Here is a 19,679-nt window from a genome sequence, read left to right on the forward strand (position 1 = left end):
TGAAAGGGGAAGACACAAACTCAGTGATCTCTTTGAAAAAAAATGTGTCTGTCTGAAAAAACTTTGGCACCGTGGCAGTTACTCATCCATGAATGCTTGAAGACCAGTGGGGGAAAAAGCCTTTATCGTGATTTATTGATTATAACTGGACCAGCAGCTCCCTAAGTCATCATATGAAAAGGCTGAGTGGTGTTGCATTGGTAACATGTGTGGCTGTGCCTGGGGTTAAGCATGGAGAGTTTGTATCACGTAATATGGATTTTTTTTTTTCAGAAAGGCTGCTCTCTATGGAAATTCACATAAACATATACTCTCAGATTCTCAGACTTTCATGTATAATGCATGAGATGTCCAGTCTCGGCTGTACAGTAGTAGCTGCCCTCACAATGAAATCAGATTACTCTGCGTTTTCCACATTGCTGCAGAAAATACACAGCGGGGGAATTGTTATCCAAAACAGATTCTGTCTCCTCAGACAATTTGTCCCATTCTCCGGTCCAGCCAAGCTCTTTCATCCAGAGTAGGAGGGATGGAGGAGTGTTTTGCGCATTACAGACGTAGGTTGCCTGCAGGGTCTCTTTGCTCCACAATTACTGCTTTATGAGGCTGCTTAACTGAAGCCAGGAAAAGAGAGCAAAAGAGGCAAAGAGTGTGAAGATGTCTGGTGGGCTGGTATCTGTTCCTACACCACTCTCAAGTCTTATCCTTTCTTTGCTCTTTGGCATTGAGATCATCCCTTTGTGTCCTTGTTTTATGCCTCAGTGCTTGCTACAGAGACTGACCAGAGACATAATGTTTTCAGTTTGTGGTTGACCATCATACGTTTGTCTGTTCATCCTTCCCATTCTTGTGAACATGATATATCAGGAACTCCTTGAGGGAATTTCCTCAAATTTAGCACAAATATTCACTGGGACTCGAGGGTGAACTGATTTGAATTTTATGGTCAGAGGTCACTATGAATATCTTTCAGGGCATGCAGAAGTTACAATGTCACAACCGGGCAGCCATGAACACGAGGGAAGAGAGCACCCAAATGCAAAAACCCCAGGACAGGCGATGAGTAACCTACAAGTCTTTTAATAAGCTGAAATTGACTGGAACAGTCCAGGGCCAGAGAACAAAACTTAAACAACTAAAAATCATCCATGAGGGAGGGAAAAAGGCTGGAAACATAAAACACAAAGAACACTCCAAAAGCCCTTATTAGTAATCAAAAGGCAACCAAGGTAAAGTGAGGGGCAAAACGCAAGGCTAAGGTACAGGAACGAACACAGGGAATGAACATGGGGAACCAACACAGGTAGAGACACAGGTGCACTCAGGTACAGACAAAGGCAAACTGGACCCAGGGCAACAACAAGACTTATATATATGAGGTAATAGGCAACAGGTGAAACCAATTAGGTCGGGACAGACAATCACAAATGGAGGGAAACCAGACAAAGACAGGAAATCAACAAGATCTGATACACAAGGGACAAAACTTCACAATAAAACAAGAACAAAACAAAAGGGTTGAGAAAACAGTCTCCTTAGGGGCTGTCGCAGCCGGCTTTTCAATCTGCCTTCAAGTGTTTGGAACAGCTATAAACACTTTTGATTTCCAACATGGCTGGACAGCACATTGTACAACCTAGTTCTGATAAGGTATAACCCAGCCCTTAGGCTATCAGTCTTCTCATCTAACTCTTCTTCAGACAGCAAATAAGCACATTTCCAAAGCTGAATGAAGAAAAGCTCTAAAACAGCTTCCAGATGGACTTTATAGTGGGATTGTTTTATCAGCAACAGTTTCCAAGGTCCAACATAAATCTTTAAAACCTTTAAATCGTTTTTTTTTTTCACCTTTCACTGGAATGACAAAAGAATAGTATGTGTCTACTGACTTACAAACAAATCCAAAGTTGGGAAAGATGATTTTAAAAAAAAGAATAAAAAGAAAAGAAAACACACAATGAAAGTAATGCCTTTTGCAGACATCCAATTCATCCACCCACACACTCCCATCCATCCCTCTTGCCACTTGCCAAGTAATTACAAAAATGTAGCTTTACCGTTTAACAATATAACACTTACAGTTACACAGTTTACAGAAAATATAGGATTTAATTAAATCAGTTGCTGCTGTGTTAATGGCAGCCTTTCCATGCCATTAAGAGCATTTACAATTGACATTTTACATCACGAAGAAACTGTGAAATAAGCACACCTTGACACACTGTTTTTTTATACTGGCTATGTGGGGGTGTCCATCTTGAAATTGCAGTCATGCCAGTAAAAACACCTACTTTTAATATCTTGACAAATTAAGGGTGAGTCATCATTCAGCCTCACAGTGCTTGGCAGACATGGTATCGATACCCCATCAGTATCTATTCCACTTGATTGCACCTTTGTATGATCATTTAAAAAAGTTGTTTTCTCTTTTTGAGTTTGATATGTATATATTTTTATTTTTCACACACTGACTCCTTTCTCTCTTTTCTTTAATTCTTTATTTCTTCTTGTAATTACTCTTAGTCTGTAGATCATCTTTCTCTCACCCACACTGATGCTCCCACGGTTTAAAAAAGCCATCTACACCCATCTGGATCCCTGCTCTCTTGACTCGTCTGCCTGTGATGACACGAGCTCCATGCCCTCAGACCGTATTAACCTAATAGTCCATGCTGCTTCTGTCACTTTGTCTCGTAGAGCAAGACGGGGGAGAGGGATTGATTCAGACAGTGTGTGAGAGAGTGATACAGCAGATAGATAAAGATGAGAAGAAATAACTTTACTTTTCTGTTTCCATTATTTACAGTCGGGGGAGAGAAAATTATGTCTGAATTGCAAAGCTGCTTAGTGGTATGATTCAGTTGGGGGATTTGGATCTGCTCTCACCCCCACTTCAAGCACTGGGGTGGAGGCGGACAAAGAGAGAGATAGAGGGGGAGTGTGCTCATGTGTGTGTGTGTGTGAGAGAGAGACAGTGTAGGAGAAGCACAATCTGGTATAGCTCCATGTGAAAATGACCTACTTCCTGTCAGCTCGCTCTCAAATGGATTGCTGTTTTCTGATGTGTGGAGGAAAGAGGGGGAGGTCCTCCGAGGGGTCTGAGGGAAGGTTGACGTGGCATGGGTAAATGAAGGATAAGTAGGTGGCTCTGGGGACCCTCTGTGTAAAATAAAATAAATGTGGGTGAAGCGTAAGTTTTGTATGCACATACAGTGTATAGTGTGTACTCACCTGTGTATACAGTGTTTGTGAGCTCATGCAGTAAAACATACATGTTGCATGATGTGCCGCCCTCTCTCTCTCTCTCTGTGCAGTGTTAATTACCCCAAATGAGGGCTCGACGAGAGCTGACTATCAGAAAGCCAATATTTGAGGGGGCAGGCTTCGCCAGATGTTCAGTGGTTTCTTGTGTGTGTGTGTGTGTGTCAGACACACAGGATGTTATTTATGGAAGTCATCTGCTTTTCAACAAGGAAGTTTCTGTGGTTATAATTTGGTCTGAAAGAAAATTCTCATGAGAAGCCTCTTTCTCATTTGTGGCTTTTGTGTAATCTGCTTTCTAACACCTGCTGTATATTTTATGCACATAACACTGTGCACTCTCAGTGGATACTTTATTAGGACACACCTGTATAATCTAATGCACTCCAATACAACTGTTCTGCCATAAAATCTACTTTTATGATACCTACAATGGTCTTTTTTGTTTTTTTTTGAGGTCATAGTTAGGGACAGCGTTTCCTCTTGTATGTATACAAGCAACTTCACCTCCAAATTTTTGGAAATTTTTTTTTTCTCTTCTTACCTTGTAAGAAGAGAAGTTAGCTATATTCTTCTCCTCAGTGATGTATAAGCTGCCGTATTCCACAGGTTAAACTAGATATGCAAAGGATGTAGAATAAAAGGCCTCAGGATTCCCTGTCTCCTTGTAACGTACTGTATTTAAGCTTAGGTTTCAAAATGAAATGGCACCTCTGTCTGTCTGTCTGTGTATTAATTTAGGTCATGAGTAATGTCTTTGGAATGGATTCATTGAACAGGTATGCACTGTCAAGCTTAATCCCTGTGACTCTGACTGGCTGGTCGGAAGGTGAATTAATTTAATCCATCCTCCCAACCCTGCTCCTCTCTCTCTCTCTCTCTCTCTCTCTCTCTCTCTCTCTCTCTCTCTCTCTCTCTCTCTCTCTCTCTCTCTCACGTTCTTTCTTTCATTTTCCCTTCTCTCTGTATTTTCCAGTACCTGAGGACCTGTCTTTGGAGGAAAGAGATGAGCTGTCAAACATACGACGCAGGAAAAAAGAACTTCTGGATGATATTGAAGTGAGTAACAATCCACTAATGATATTTTAGTTGTTATTCTGGGCAAACTGTAAATCAATACAACAAGTGTTTTGTGGTTCTGGTGTAATTCTGAACATATTTGCTTTTAACATTAATTTGGTTAATCTGGTTCTCTGAGTAATTTCTTTTTCAGAAAGTTAGAATATTGTAATATGTCTAAATTACTCCTAATAAGCGTTTCAAAGTGTAGCTGTAAGGAAACCGTCAGTATGCTCTTTGTTATTAATTCTCAAGTAGCCATCAAATTAGGATCCTCCTAGGCATTATTTACTTGTTACTTCAGAGCTGCAGCTGGATCCACATTGTCCTCCCTTGTCTGTCTTTTTATTAGAAGTAATAACGCAAATTCTAGTAAATCAAATAAGGGACCGAGTCATTTTGCTACTTTCTTCTCTGCAGCGGCTGAAGTTTGAGATTGCGGAGGTAATGACTGAGATCGAGCAGCTAACCTGTGTGGGGGAGAGGTGAGTTTCTTTAGGTTTCACTGCCTTTAAATTTCTCTCTGTGCTGTCTTTTTTCTGTGTCCGTTAAGAAAAAAGCTAAATATAAAATTTTAGGCAAAGATATTTAGTTTTCAAATATTTGGTGTTTTTTGATTTATAAATGACTTAAACAATTAATGCATTATCTAAATTGTTGTTGATTTTGTCAACTGACAAATCAATTAATCGACTCGTTTCAGGTCTAGTTCATTCTTTATTTTTCCTCCTCAGACGTATGGTTGCTTCCGCTGTGAGCCTCACACCTGTCGTTTTGTGTCCAGCGTTTGTGTGTGTGCATGTGTGTGTGTGTTAATCCCCTTTTGTTTGAGGAGTGAAGCGAACGTTAGCCAAACAGTCCGTATTCAGAGGCTTTCATACGATTGGTTGATGAGGTGGAGTGAGACTGTGTGTCAGGCTTTGTGTGTGTGTGTGTCTCAGGTGCAGCTGGCAAAGGGGCTCGGGCTATTTTGGGCACACAGGAAGCTCAGGGAGCAGGCACAGACACACAGAGGTGGAGATTTCCCTGTGGGGCACATGCAAAATGTGTTTTGAAGTGAGAGTTACATTAAAATGGGTTAAAATCAAGTGCTCATGCAGACCAGTTGATACAAAATCACGATTGCTCACGCTTAAGGTATTTCCAGTTTTTTCAGTTTAATCCCACTGTACACTCATTACAAAGTAGTAAATAAACAAAGTCATGCCTCATACAGGGCAAACCCATCATAAACTGACCTATTGAACAAACAGCGGCAGCCTGGGGACAACACCACACCCTTAACTGTGATGTGATGGATGTCCCTTTTTTTTTTTTTTACTGCAGCAAAACCACGCAAAGAAACAAACAGATCGCCATGGGGAGGAAGAAGTTCAACATGGACCCTAAAAAGGTCAGGCCATGTCCTGAACTGATCATTTCCCAGAATATGTAAAACTGTGGCTGTTGAATTGTGCTTTTATGATTTGACTGGGGCATTAAAATATCTGCAATTTGTGTTTTTAAACAGGGAATTCAGTTTCTTTTGGAGAATGATCTTCTCCAGAACACCCCAGAAGACATTGCACAGTTCCTCTACAAAGGCGAGGGGCTCAACAAAACAGTCATCGGGGACTACTTAGGAGAACGGTGAGCTCTCCAGTTTTCCCTCTCTTATCCTTCCACCTTTCCTTTTTCCCCTCCCCATCTCTATGTCAGATGTGCAATGCATGTGCTCAGACGTGGGCACAAAGCCCCAGGAAATTGGTGGTCTGGATTTATGGAGCAGATCAGCGATGGGAGACAGTCCCAGTAAAATAACGGGCATGTGGTTCTTATCGAAGGAAAATCAATGGGGACTGGACTGTCAAAACAACTGGGATTTCATGCTGCCTGGCTCAACTGACACAGTGGCTGTCTGTCTGAAACTGGTACTGTGACATGGCTACAGGATTTTAGTTTCCAACCTGACTCCCAAAAAATGTGAATTTCCTGCAGGGTATTTCCATTTGATTTGTCTTTTTCCGTTGGGAAAGGGTGTAAATAGTTAAACGTGTGGCCTGTGTCCCTCCTTTCCTCCAGGGATGACTTTAACATCAAGGTCCTCCAGGCGTTTGTGGAGCTTCATGAGTTTGCGGACCTCAACCTTGTACAAGCCTTAAGGTGAGCTAACAACAAAAACAGCACTGTGTGGACATGTTCCTGCAGGTACTGCTGAGAACATGAAACACAGTCCAGAACGTCCAGTTTGAGTAGTGCAAGTGTGACAGTCATGTTAGTGTGAACACAGCTTTAGGCTAGAACTTGCAAAGATACATGCAAACATGTCTGTGAGTCTATGTAGAGGAGGGTGTTATGGCAAAGGGCAGGTTACAGAGACTGGCTGACAATCCAGTCTGCACACCTCCTAAATTTCAACGATCTGTTATGCAAACCTGCATGTCATGCCATTGGTTTGTTCTTCTCTTAATATAAAAACACCAGCCTAGGCATGTAGTAGGGTTTGTAATTTACAATGAATATCTATATACTGTAACATGCATTTGCATCATTTTTTCACGTCTTTACATTTGTTCCCTCTCTTTCTGCTGTTGCAGGCAGTTCCTGTGGAGTTTCAGACTTCCTGGCGAAGCCCAGAAGATTGATCGTATGATGGAGGCGTTTGCCTCCAGGTACTGCCAATGCAATCCCGGCGTCTTCCAGTCCACAGGTACTACACAGACACACACACACACTCTACACACATTTACTGCAGCAGATGAATGAGTCAGACTGAGCCAGACAGTCCAGGACAGATAATGTGGGCCAGCCAGGCCACCTCAGCCTCAGATCAATGCTGCTGACTGTCTGTCTTCCCTCATTAGACAGCTGGACCTGTTTGGGCTGTATAAATCTTTTGCATGTGGCCACAACTCTGGAGAATATGAACATAGTCTGACTATATAGAGACCCACTTTCAGTGAATCATTCTGAGGTTTATTCTCGTATTCTCAGTCTGAACCTGACGGGACCAACAGTCCATTTTCTTCTCCACTTTCCACAGCTTGCCCACTAATCACTCTGTAATCAGTATTCGTGTCTCCACCGGTGTTAATGAAATTGATCACCGGTCAATAGCACACGTTAGCGTAGTCTTGACCTGTCGCGCATTTTCTGCTGTTCCTGTGTTAACCGAGCGCAGGTCGAGGACACAGGTGACAGCACGGGTCATGAATATTGATGTGGTGCAGTAGAGTCACACCCAGACTAAGTTATGGGTCATCCCTCAGAGCTGGTGCTCAGGGTCATAAATTACAGTGAAGAGGATGTTGAATGGGGCAGTTAGTGTGTGGATGGATGAGGTGGAGGATGGTTCCCAGGAGTTATGATGTGGAGTCACATGAGCGGTGGATCATGGATTTTGTGTGTGTATGTGTGTGTATGTGTGTGTGTGTTCATTACTGCAGGAACACTCTGACTTGAATACAACATGGCCTTGGAGTGTGCTTGTGGAGTGTGCATGTGTTTGTGTGTGTGTATCCCAGAATTTGGGGCTTTTTGTTGATTAAATTCTGTTTTTTATTAGACAGAGTCCTAAATTTGGTGGTGAGAAAATCTGTTAATCAATTGCTGTCTAATTAATCCCAAATCGCTGGTACTGTCATATCAATACCATCATTGACAGCCTCTGCTTGTTTGGAAAAAATATGCTCTCACATTTTGGATTTCATTTGGATTTGAGGAGGAAATTTCATTGTTTAGAATTTTCTTTTTTAATTCTGTAAAAGTTCTTACACGCACACAGATATGGGCCTGTCCTGTATTTTATGATTCTCAGTTACATCCTGTGTAATTACCTCCACAGACACCTGCTATGTCCTTTCGTTTGCCATCATTATGCTGAACACCAGCCTGCACAATCCCAACGTCAGAGACAAGCCCCCCGTGGAGCGCTTCATCTCCATGAACAGAGGGATCAATGAGGGGGGAGATCTCCCAGAGGAGCTACTCAGGGTGAGAGCTTTGACTTTATTAGTTCGTTAGGTTTGATAAATGTATCCGATGAAGTGTAGGTTTCAAACATTGTGTTGGTAAAACATATGTAAATGCCACATTGACAATTAAAAGTGTAAAGGATGGCTGTTTTTATGATTTAGCCCATGAAAGAGACACCAATTTTTCTTCTCTACGCAACCCAGGGAGACGCGCTTCTTTAATTGAGACATTGCAGCTCAGTAGAATGAGATCTGCCCTCTGATGCTGATGCTAATGATCTTTCGTGATCTCTCAAAGGCATAAAAACAAGTTGATCAACCCGCATACTGTAGGCTGACATCTGTACCAAAGTGCCCTTGGCTTCATTTAAAAACTTTGTTAAAGACTCTCCCAGCTCCCGGAGTTGTTGAGGTGTGATTCATTGTCTCTCACTTTCCGACACTGAAATAGAACCTGTCAATGCCGTGTTTAATGCACCGTTAATCTGAGGACAGGATTGGATGTTTGGAAATGGAGGGAGAAGCGTGTGCGCTCATCTGGAGTTGTGTTAATGTGAAACAATTCCTTTTCTGTTCAACAGTGCTTTCCCTCTTTTATTTCTCTTTCTGCAGAATCTATACGACAGCATCAAGAGCGAACCCTTTAAGATCCCAGAGGATGATGGGAATGACCTGACGCACACGTTCTTCAACCCAGACAGAGAGGGCTGGCTGCTCAAATTAGGTTAGTGTGTGTCTCTGCACATTCCCCTGCAGAGGGAATGCAAGACATCCTGTGTGACTTTATTTGGTTACTCGTGCATTTTTCCCTCTACAACTGTGGCTTTATTCTCACAGCCAAGCGAGGACTTAAATTGCAGGGGAGAGTTTAAGGACAGTGGTCACTCATGCTCTGTCTCACACACATTGGTTCTGTTTCATAAAGGAATGACACACGCCTGATTTTCACTCCCACAGTTATCCATAAATGGATATGGATGCGCCCTTAATCACATCTGTCTGTATTAATGCCTGTCTGCTCCATCAGTCTTTAAACATGTTAATAAAAGAGAACAACAAAAAAGACCAAAGAGACTTTAACTGACTATTTGCCAAAACATCTGTCATTACACATAACTAAATCACATATAGATGAGCAGGTTTAGATAAAAGATGAATAGACATAAGTTTCATTTCCACACACGACTTGCCCCGGCAAACCATGTGTATGCGTTGTCTTTAGTATTTGCATTGCATTGCAGAAACACACACCTGAATCATTTCTTCTGTGTGAGCTTGTGTGTGTGGGCATGTGTGTGAAGGGGATTTGTAGTGTATGCTTTCCCAGTGAGGTAATACAGTTATTGGTCTTGTTTCTGCTCTGTTTTACCACATGTTTCTGTTTGTTTACACGTGTTTTTGATTTGGACCTTGCTCCACTGCTCCGTTGTTCACACCACATAAAAGACATTTTTTCCTGCTGCTCCAACAGTCTTTACCAACGCAGCATCTCAGTCTCAGTCATCTTTTGATTTAATTATTTATTAGGTTTTTTTTATGATTCAGCATAAAGCTGTTTAGTATACTGGATACTGTTTGTCAAAGGTTAACGGGCAAATTCACCGGAGGTGATTAATTTTATTGCTACGTTTACACACACATGCACACAAACACCCACCTGGCTTTGACCTGCACATTCCTCTAACTCTGTGTAATGTCTCTGTAGTCTCATCAAACCACTGAGTACGAATGCAAATAGCCCCATTGTGGCTCACAGACCTAACATGATTACATTTTAGTACGGTTCTTCCCTGGAGCCATTTCCCGCACCAGTTCTCACTATAATATTTCTAATTTGACTCTCTAAAAATAAACCCTGGAGGATGTGATGGAATAAATGCCTTTTTTTAGCAAATCTCTCTCTATGTTGAGCGGAAATTTGGCCAAGCTAATTCAATAGCCAGAGTCTATTGAAATGTAAGGAAACCCGGAGCTTTCGTAATTATGTGTGGCCCATATAGGCCCATGTGAGGCGCCAGGAAAACAGGAAGGAAATGCTGCAGTGAAAAGTGTTGTGACCGTAAGGGATGCTTAGTATAGAGAGGAACTAATCAGGAGTGTCAGGTCAAAGCACACACATATACACACAGACAAGTGAGAAGTCATCAGAAATTGCTTGTGCATGTTCATGTGCACGTCTTGTTTTATTTTCCAGTTTTCATTTATGTTTGGGCTCTGCATGTGCATAGTTGTACTTGTGTAAGCATTGAAGTGTGCATTCCTCACAGCCTGCACACACACACACACACACACACACACACACACACACACACACACACACACACACACACGTCTCACACCAGGAGAGCTTCCTCAGTGTCCCCGCTTTACATCTGTGAAGCAAGAAGTGTTTTCCTCCAACACGAGGCTCTGCAGTCACTGCCAGAGGCTGAATTCTGCTTCAAACCAACATGTTGGACATTTGAGCTCGTGCTGCCTTTGCTTTTTTTTGGGGGGGGGATGCAGTTTGCACAAGTTAACACGTGAGGTGGTGAACTTGCTGTGGGGTTTGGTGTGTGTGTCAGTTTTTGTGCTTATTTATGTGTGCATGTGCATGTGTTTCTTCAAGGGTGCTTTAAGTGCCACATTAGGTTCATATCAAGAACAGTTTGCGCCCCTCTCCTGAGAGCCAATGAGGTTTTATCCCATTGCCTTTAACAGGGAAGAAGAGGCACCATCCATAATTATTTATCAGGTCTATGAGTAGGGAGAGATAGTGGTGATTGTAATCACATTTTGGGCTTACTTCAGTTTCATTTTGACTAGCTCACCTGCATTTTTCAGAAAGTGAATTTCTCTTTACTTTTCTCTTTGTTTACATTTGAACCACAGCAGTAGCAATACAGCACATTAAACCACAATATCAAGTTTAGCTCAACTGTAAATGATATGATGAAATGATCTGATCTGATCTGATCTAATCTTGGTGTTGTGAAATACAAGAACACAGTATATCATTAATTTCAAACTTACTTTACGTTTGGCACTGAAAACTAGATGGACTCATACACCTAAAATCAGACAAAGAAACTGGCTGCATGTACTGAATTGTGTCTAATTGTCACATGATGTTATCATGTGGTTGATGACTAGCAGCCTTTCTTACATAGGAAATTAAATTACAGCTGTAAACAAACAGATCTCTAGATAATGTATTATGGGTTCTGACTTCGCAGCAAATATTCATACAGCACAACTATATAAAAGCACTGTAATTTTTAAAGTAGACAAGAGTAAAAAAAAAAAAAAACACGGTGGATGTGGGTGGGCGTCATTAATGGGTGTAACATCCCTGCTATTTTTCCTGATGGGAGACAGCCGGTCTGTCACTGTGGCCTTTGTGTCACTTCCTTTCTCCTCTTTCTCTTCCTGTCAGGGGGCCGAGTGAAAACCTGGAAGAGAAGGTGGTTCATTCTGACGGACAACTGCCTCTACTACTTTGAATACACAACAGTGAGTCTCATACCGAGATGATGTTTGACGATGAAGTGTATCTTTGCAAGTATGTCTGCTGGTTTCAGTGTGTGCAGTGAGCTCCTCAGCCAATAAACAGAATGAAAAAATAGTCCCTGTTTATTTTAATGTAATTTACAAATACAGTCATTGAATATCATTTGAATGGGAATCCATCTGGAAGGAGAGTGAGGACTTTGGCGATGTCATAACAAACTCTGACAAATAAAAGTTTTTGTTTGAGGGTGATACAAAAACAAAATTAGAGTATAGACCTTAAATATGTAATAGTCTGTATAGTTTTATGTACTTTTTTATTTGCACTTCCCAGCAAAAGAAATTAAACTGTGCTGAACAGATGTTACTTAACACAGTAACAAAGTAAAACCCCAAGAAACCTTGGGTCGGCCCCAAATGCTTATTCATCTTATTTGATTCCAAATGATTGTGAGAGCCCATATGTGTGCGCTTGAGTTTGTCCATCTTTGCCTCTTACTGTAAATCTACACTTATTTGTGCACCCTCATAGATTTTTATCAGTGCCTCTGTGTCCCTGATAGCTGCTACATCAGCACTGTCCTCTCCCTACCCTGGTATTATCCTTGAGGACAGTATCATTATGTCTTGTCCTCTGGTCTGACCGCGCCACACACACTATCTGCTTTGTTAAAGAGCAGTGAGGATGAGAGGAGGGACAAGGAACCAAGGTTGATTTCCATGCAATTGCAAAACATGTCACAGTGGATTTTATCCTCTCTACTGTCTCTCTTTCTAAATGTTTCCTCCCCTTCTCTCTTTTCTTGTTCCTCCCTCTTCCCTCTTCCTGCCTATTTCTATGCCTTTTCTACATCTCTGATCTATTGAATATTCTTTCTCGTTTGCTTGTTTTTCACTTTCTTATCAATCCTGTATTGAAAGTTGTATGTTTTTCGTCTTCTCATGTTTCTCGTTCTCATCCCTCTCTCCTTTAGGACAAGGAGCCTCGTGGGATTATCCCGCTGGAGAATCTCAGCATCAGGGAGGTGGAGGAGCCCAGGAAACCTGTGAGTGTTGCTTCATTTGGGACCTCACTCTCAGATCATATGTCAAGAATCTTTCCCCCCCACGGTTACTGTGTTTTTTACATGTTCCCTTTGTAAATACATTTCTTGGTCGAGGCTAATTATCTGACAGCTGCACATCACTGCTCTTTGTCCCTTTTCTAGAACTGTTTTGAGCTCTACAACCCCAATCACAAGGGCCAGGTGATCAAAGCCTGCAAGACAGAGGCGGATGGGCGTGTTGTTGAGGGCAACCATGTGGTGTACAGGATATCAGCACCCACGCCGGAGGAGAAGGAGGAGTGGATTAAGTCCATCAAGTAAGACTCTGCTCGATAATAAAGGCGCGTTTCTACACTGAAAAATTTTTTTTGTTGAATTTACTCAATTTTAATGTTGAAAGTGGTTGCACGCAATACATTCATCTAAATCTAGACATGTTTTTTAAGTTGGCTGTACTTAATATTTTGGAGTAATTTCAAATAAATTATGTAAGTAGTTTCAACAGAAAAATTCTGAGTATTTGTTACTCTGATTTCCTTAGTAATTCTAACTAAGCCCATGTTTCATTTACTTAAATTCATTATGTAATTAATATGTTGTGGTTAGGTAATTTGTTGTTGTGCTTTAAATTAAATTGTTTCATTCAACATATGTAAAATATTTTGATTCAATTCATAATTTTATTTAAAACAATCAAAATGCATATGTAGATGTGGGGGTGGCCGAGAAACCCTGTATACAACAATGAGTTGTGGCAGTGTGGAACAATTCCCAATTCCATTTTATTTGAAAACAAAATGGAGTCTTGTTCAAAAACTCCACAGTAAAAAATGCACATTGGGCCAACCAGAAAGATAAAAGTAAGCAAAAAAGGGAGGGGGGATTCTCAAGAGCACTTCTCAAGAAGAATCAAAATAATACAGAACAAAAGAATTTGCTCTAAACTGCCTTTCTGGTTGTACCCTTAAAGTTTGGGCCCATGGCAGGAGCTATAATCTGGAGCTGTGTTCAGGAGCTGTGCTTCTCTCCTTTAGGCTCCGGCCACCACAGCCTCCTCACTTTTATACTGGTGGACTGCACCAAGAAATCAATATCAATTATCTCTTCCAGCACACTTACAATAATCCCAATACTAAATAACATATTATCAAATAGAAGTTCAGTTAAACTTACTTTAAAAACACATTTTTTTTTAAACAAGATACTTATAAAGGTAATTTCACCACAAAAGACAAAACACCCCTCCCACTCTACCACACTTGGTTTCTTCCCCTGTGAACCCCCCTATTTAACCAAATGGACCGCTCCAGCTCAGGTTTGGCTGTTCCTGGTCTGACAGGAGAAGAAGTGCAACAAAGGAGACAGGTCAACAAAATTTAAATTCAGTAAATCAAATACACAATCACAGTGTGACTTCTCTCCTTCACCCCCTCCTCCAAATGTTCATACCACACACATCACCACCAGCACTTCACACCAGGATCAACATTCTGATAAAGTCTACCTGAGAAAGAGCACATGTAAGGCACATGTGTAGCACATGTGCCTTACTTGAGTGCACGGGGTCTCCCTGTGACAGTAGCATAAAACAATTTAATTATTTTGATTCTTCTTGAGAAGTGCTCTTGAGAATTTTTTAAATTAAATTAAAACATGGGTTTAGTTAGAATTACCAAGGAAATACAAAAAAGTAACAAATACTCAGAATTTTCGTGCCGAAAGTGCTTATATAATTTATTTGAAATTATTAGTACAGTCAACTTAAAAAATATGTCTAGATTTAGATGAATGTATTGCATGCAACCACTTTCAACATTAAAATTGAGTAAATTCAATGAAACATTTTTTTCAGTGTACATCAAACAAAACGTGGACAAGAAGAACAAGGCTGATGCAGAAGAGACCCAGAAAATATACTGAAATGGGTTTTAAACACATTTAAATCTATACTGAGAGTGTGACTATGATGACAGTAATACAGACAACAAAGGTGTTTTTTTTTCCATCACATACCATACATAGCTCTCACAGTAATAATAACGTTGCTGTTAGTGACCTAAATGTTGGATGCTCTGTATTCGGCTGCATAGAAGATGGTGCAATGTCAAAGAGAGTTGGCTCAGCAGAACAGTACACTTGTATACTGTAATATAGTGCAGTGCCCCCTCCTCCTCCCCCCTCTTTCAAAGAGTATTCCCTGGGGAAATGATGTGGGATTAGTCACCGCTTATGGCACCCCAGGGGTGAGCCAGTAAACCCAGCAAACCTATCCAGGAGAGGCAGCTCCAAACTGGGATGATGCATTCGCAGCCACAGAGGCTAACAAGCCACAGCTTGCGCTTCACCAGAGGGGTCCAAGAGGACTCTGGGTCTGGGGAGATAAAAGGCTTTTTATGGAAATGATGATTTGCCCCCTCTTCTTTTGTGGAGATGATCAGTGAAGAACCGTTGTATCTGCTCATCTCGAGTCAGAAACACACAGACCCAGATGATGCTGGACCAACTGGGTCACTGGAGAAAGTGTGCTGTTTTCTCTGAATGGTTGAATTAATGCAATGTATTTTTTAAATACTTTCCATTCCATTAAATATATTAGGTTTTTACATATTTTTAAGGACAGAAATGGAGGAAATGAAATATCATATTAGTCACGGCAGCCTTGCCTGGATTTGATCACTACACAGTGGAGTTTTTGTTTCATGAAATTGGGTTGTTGAAAATGACAATAAGCAGTATGAAAGAGGGGGATAGTCATCGTATACAGACTCATTCTTTAGCGCGTGGCGTTGTAAAGGGAATCAGAGATATCCGCAGTGGGGGATTGAGCCTCTTCTTGCTTTGTGCTGGTGCTAACAGGATTTAGCAGCCGTGAAACTGGGCACCTCAGTAGCGCCCAAATGGCTGCCTGAGTCACTCGCTCTCATTGTACGCTGCCTTTCCATCGCTCTAAAAAAAAAACACAGGAGCGGCGAATGCAGAAGAGTCAGTAATCTTAAGCACCATTGTTCGCCCTACTTCAGACCGATAAACCTGCAGAATAGCGAGAGGGAGAGCGCGTGATTGTGTGTTTTACTACGAATTTGGCAGAGTTCTGGAGGAGAGGATCGGTGAAAGGTTCGATCAGACCAGAGCACCAAGAAAAAACTTGGGGAGGGAGGGGGGGTGTCCTCTTCAGAAACCATGGAAACCGAACTAGGTCATTGCACAAACTTTTTTCTTTTTTTTTTGATCTAGTTAAGGCAGGGGTTTGTATAAATGTGCCTACATTTCCATATCAAAGATACTGGAGACCCTCCTCTCATGTGGCGTTATTATTTATTTCATTGCTGTTCTTTGACTGGCTTCTTCTCCAGGGCCAGCATTAGCAGAGACCCTTTCTACGACATGCTCGCCACCAGGAAGAGACGCATTGCTAACAAGAAGTGAAGAGGGACAATCTTCTCAACCTCCAGCCCCCCGCCCATCTTTTGCTCCTTCTGTTCATGAACACATCAACCACACACTGCAAAGCTGGTTCACCACAGACGTGACTGCCAACCTCAGAAAAGACTTTGACCCCGAGGACAAACCTTGGTTTCTCTCCTGGACTGTCCACAAGTCTGTGCACTTGTTGGGGAGACATCACACACTACTGAGGGGAAAGCAGAGCTCCAGGAAACTCAGATATGTGGACTTGACTCTTGCATGGAGCAACACATGAGCGACCAACCAATCAGTTTGTTTCTCCTCCATCTCATACACAGCCCCCTACCTCCCCCTCTCATGGTCATAACATGTTTCTGTGTCTCCCTAAAGCACAACTGCCATGTTTCAGGTGCACATGCATGCATGTGGGTTATTATAGACCAATATGTTTGTGTCTGTGCGTGCGTGTGTGTGTGTGTATGCAGCAGTGTGCATGTTATCAGTGCACACAGCTTCTGCAGTGTGGGTGCATAAGCGATACAAGTGTTCCCTCCACTGTGCTTTATGAAAAAGTTGTAGTAATTCAAAATCAGAGTTCAGATGTGTGGTCAGCTACATGGGGCACGACTGTCGAGATGTAAGGAAGGAGGGAGGAAGACGCAGACGGACGGAGAGGAGAGGTGTTTTGGAGGCGAATCAGTGCAGTATAGCCTCACCTGAACCATGTCGTCATCTCACTCTGGTGCTGAATTCTTCTCTCCAGGTGCCATGGCTGAAGCCCTGCTCAGAGTAACCTCAGAAAATAGCGCTGGCTTACATTTAGGTTCCTAATGAAGCATTATAGTCTTGAGTCAGCTGGGCTGATTTCGTTTTTTCTTTGTGTGTGTGGAGCAGAGAGTTTAGAACTGTGCATACTTTTTTATTTTAGTTGAGTAGTAAAGGCTCTTTTGCCGATGCTTGAGATGAAACTTAGTCTTCGGACTATGAAGTTGTAATCCTTGAGATTTTCAGTCCTGGTCTACACCCGTGTTCACTTGGGGTGACAGCGAGTGTGGTTTAATACTATAGCAAACACTCGCTGAGCATCTGCTTATCTACTTTATCTGTTTACATTGCAACCGCATAAACTTGCCTTTTAACAAACAAATTAGATCTGATTTTATACTACATGTGGCTCACATGGTGGAGTCCACACAACAGCATGAGTAACTGGAGTAGGTTACCTTGCTGAGAAGTGAGCTGATCATTATTGTTCCACTACACTCTTGCAAAAATTAAAAAAGATCCGCTGACAATAAAAAAAAAATTTGGTAACCAATCACTGTCAGCACTAATCTCTGTGACGAATACAATACGTGTTCACACTTGTGAATGTGAAGCAGCAGCAGTAGGGGACGTTGGATTTACATCGGCAGTAACTTAATATACCTGTGAGTTAAAATTAAAACCAGCAAAGGTACAGTCACATTGCATTTCCACTCAACAAAATATCTCTCGGGTAATGAATAAATATTGATCCGAGCAATCACAGACTATAAACACTATGAGAGCAACTGTTTGTAGTCTGATTGTGTAAAATAATAAGTTCTCTATTCCCACACACAGTGCATCAGTGTTTCTAGTTTGGCCGATTGTGTATTTCCACGTGGTCAGAGATGAACTCTGACCTGCAAATTTGCTGGAGCCTGACAAAGATCTGCACCAAAACAAGAAACACATGCATGAATTAGTCTGGCATATGGGCTTCAATAGAAGTTAATTGGAAATGGAGCGAACATTCATAGGATGGTGGTACAATGTGACCATACCTTGACAATGGGTTACAGAAATCTGTTGTTTCTTGTGAATCCCCTGTGCCTGTGAGGGCAATTCAAATCCAGTGGAATGGCAGAGTCCACCACTACCAATGAGCACTAATATTTTGAGAGGTAGCTTCAGAATGTAAATACTTGCAATTGCCGACCATAAATAACACCAAAATGGTGTTTGATTTCCTGAAAATCTTAAGGATTGTAACTTTAAAAGCACTTTCATTTGTGAAAGTCTTTTCAGTCTAATGGGTAAGCTTTATTTATGGCTGTGCAATGGCCCTATAGGGTACCAGTCTGATTAAGCTTTTTTTTTTTTTTTGGTTTGTTTCTTTCTTGTCTATGGCCTATGTCAGTGAAGGTCAGTGTATTATTGTGATCCTGTTTGCATTTGGTTTGTAATCCTAAAGATACTAGCTTGCTTTTGTGTTCCTCTCTAAAAATATCTAAATATAATAACCACCTATCATTTTGTATTTATTTTCATTTGTGAAATGGTTTCAGTACTACCTGTAAATGTTAAACAACGTATCCTTAAGTTATGTTTGTATATATAATGTATAGGTTTCTGGTCTCTTTGTTGTAGTATGCACACTCTGTGTAACATTGCTTGAGCCGAGTGGCAGAAATTTGCATCAGCTGAAGTTTGGGGTCTTCTTTACAAAAAGCCTTAAACATTATCATAAGAAAATATATAATAATGGTGACGAGGAGAATATTGGTCAGTAACTGTGACGATTGCTGTTAAAAAGCCATGCCTGATGAGTGAGGAAGATGGTTGTATTTATGATGATGATGATGACGGTGATAAAGATTTCAGTGAAAATGTTTGAATTTAATAATGATGATTCTAGTAAAGTGATATTAGTGATGATGATGATGATAATATCATTGATGATGATGTCAAAAACTATAAACACCAGTAGTTTTCTATGTGATTGTAAAATAAAATGAAAGCCTTGTGGTCAGGGCAGAATATTATCTTCTACCGCCCTGTGTGGGCTTATAGTTACATTAACTTTTATATTCTCTGTAAAAGCTATTGGTCACGTTGTACATTACGTGTATCTACATAAAGTATACATAAAGCTTACAGCGGATGTACCATTCATTATTCATACTGGTCTCTACATATTTGCATAAGTAGTTAGCTATCATTAATGAATTATGGAGACTGTGACAGGCTTTTTGAACACATATCATGTCGTCCTTCATCATACAGACACATAGTATATAAGTCTACCTGGTCAAATACATGGTAAAGTAACAGGAAGTGAAGTAGAGCAGAAAAGGTAAAGGAAAACAGTTTGGGTCCCTGAGAGTAATCTGACTCATGAGAGAGGAGCTGGAGCTAGACTGGCTAAGGAGAGAGCACCCTCTGCTGGCTATTGTGACAAGTATCTGCAAGGAATAAAGTAAGGGCTATGGCAGTGGTAAAAAAAAAAACTTAAGCAACTTTTATATTTTTCTGATTAATACCAGATCACTTAAATGTATGTAACATTTATGTCTGGAAGGTCATGACAATAATTTGCATTTGAGGATGTAGGCTATACAATGAGCATGTGGCCAGACATGTCTGAGATCAACAGTTTATTAGAAAAGCAGTGAATCCTTCTCATTTATAAACAACGCAAACACATCACTGAATCAATTAA

General features: G+C 41.1%; 1 protein-coding gene across 2 annotated transcripts in view; it reads left to right on the forward strand.

Moving 5' to 3' along the window:
* cyth3b (cytohesin 3b) overlaps positions 1-19,114 on the forward strand; it is a 35,290-nt gene extending 16,176 nt beyond the window's left edge. For both annotated transcript variants that reach the window (XM_041062737.1, XM_041062736.1), the window contains exons 2-13: positions 4,238-4,320; positions 4,741-4,805; positions 5,647-5,713; positions 5,831-5,949; positions 6,382-6,462; positions 6,897-7,009; positions 8,144-8,292; positions 8,886-8,997; positions 11,689-11,765; positions 12,737-12,808; positions 12,971-13,125; positions 16,162-19,114. In XM_041062737.1, coding sequence (XP_040918671.1) covers positions 4,238-4,320; positions 4,741-4,805; positions 5,647-5,713; positions 5,831-5,949; positions 6,382-6,462; positions 6,897-7,009; positions 8,144-8,292; positions 8,886-8,997; positions 11,689-11,765; positions 12,737-12,808; positions 12,971-13,125; positions 16,162-16,234 — 1,166 coding nt within the window. In that variant the 3' untranslated portion in view covers positions 16,235-19,114. The remainder of the gene's footprint in view (positions 1-4,237; positions 4,321-4,740; positions 4,806-5,646; positions 5,714-5,830; positions 5,950-6,381; positions 6,463-6,896; positions 7,010-8,143; positions 8,293-8,885; positions 8,998-11,688; positions 11,766-12,736; positions 12,809-12,970; positions 13,126-16,161) is intronic.
* The last annotated feature ends 565 nt before the right edge of the window (positions 19,115-19,679 follow it).

This window comes from Toxotes jaculatrix, chromosome 18 (genome assembly GCF_017976425.1).
Source record: "Toxotes jaculatrix isolate fToxJac2 chromosome 18, fToxJac2.pri, whole genome shotgun sequence".
Lineage (NCBI taxonomy): Eukaryota > Metazoa > Chordata > Actinopteri > Toxotidae > Toxotes > Toxotes jaculatrix.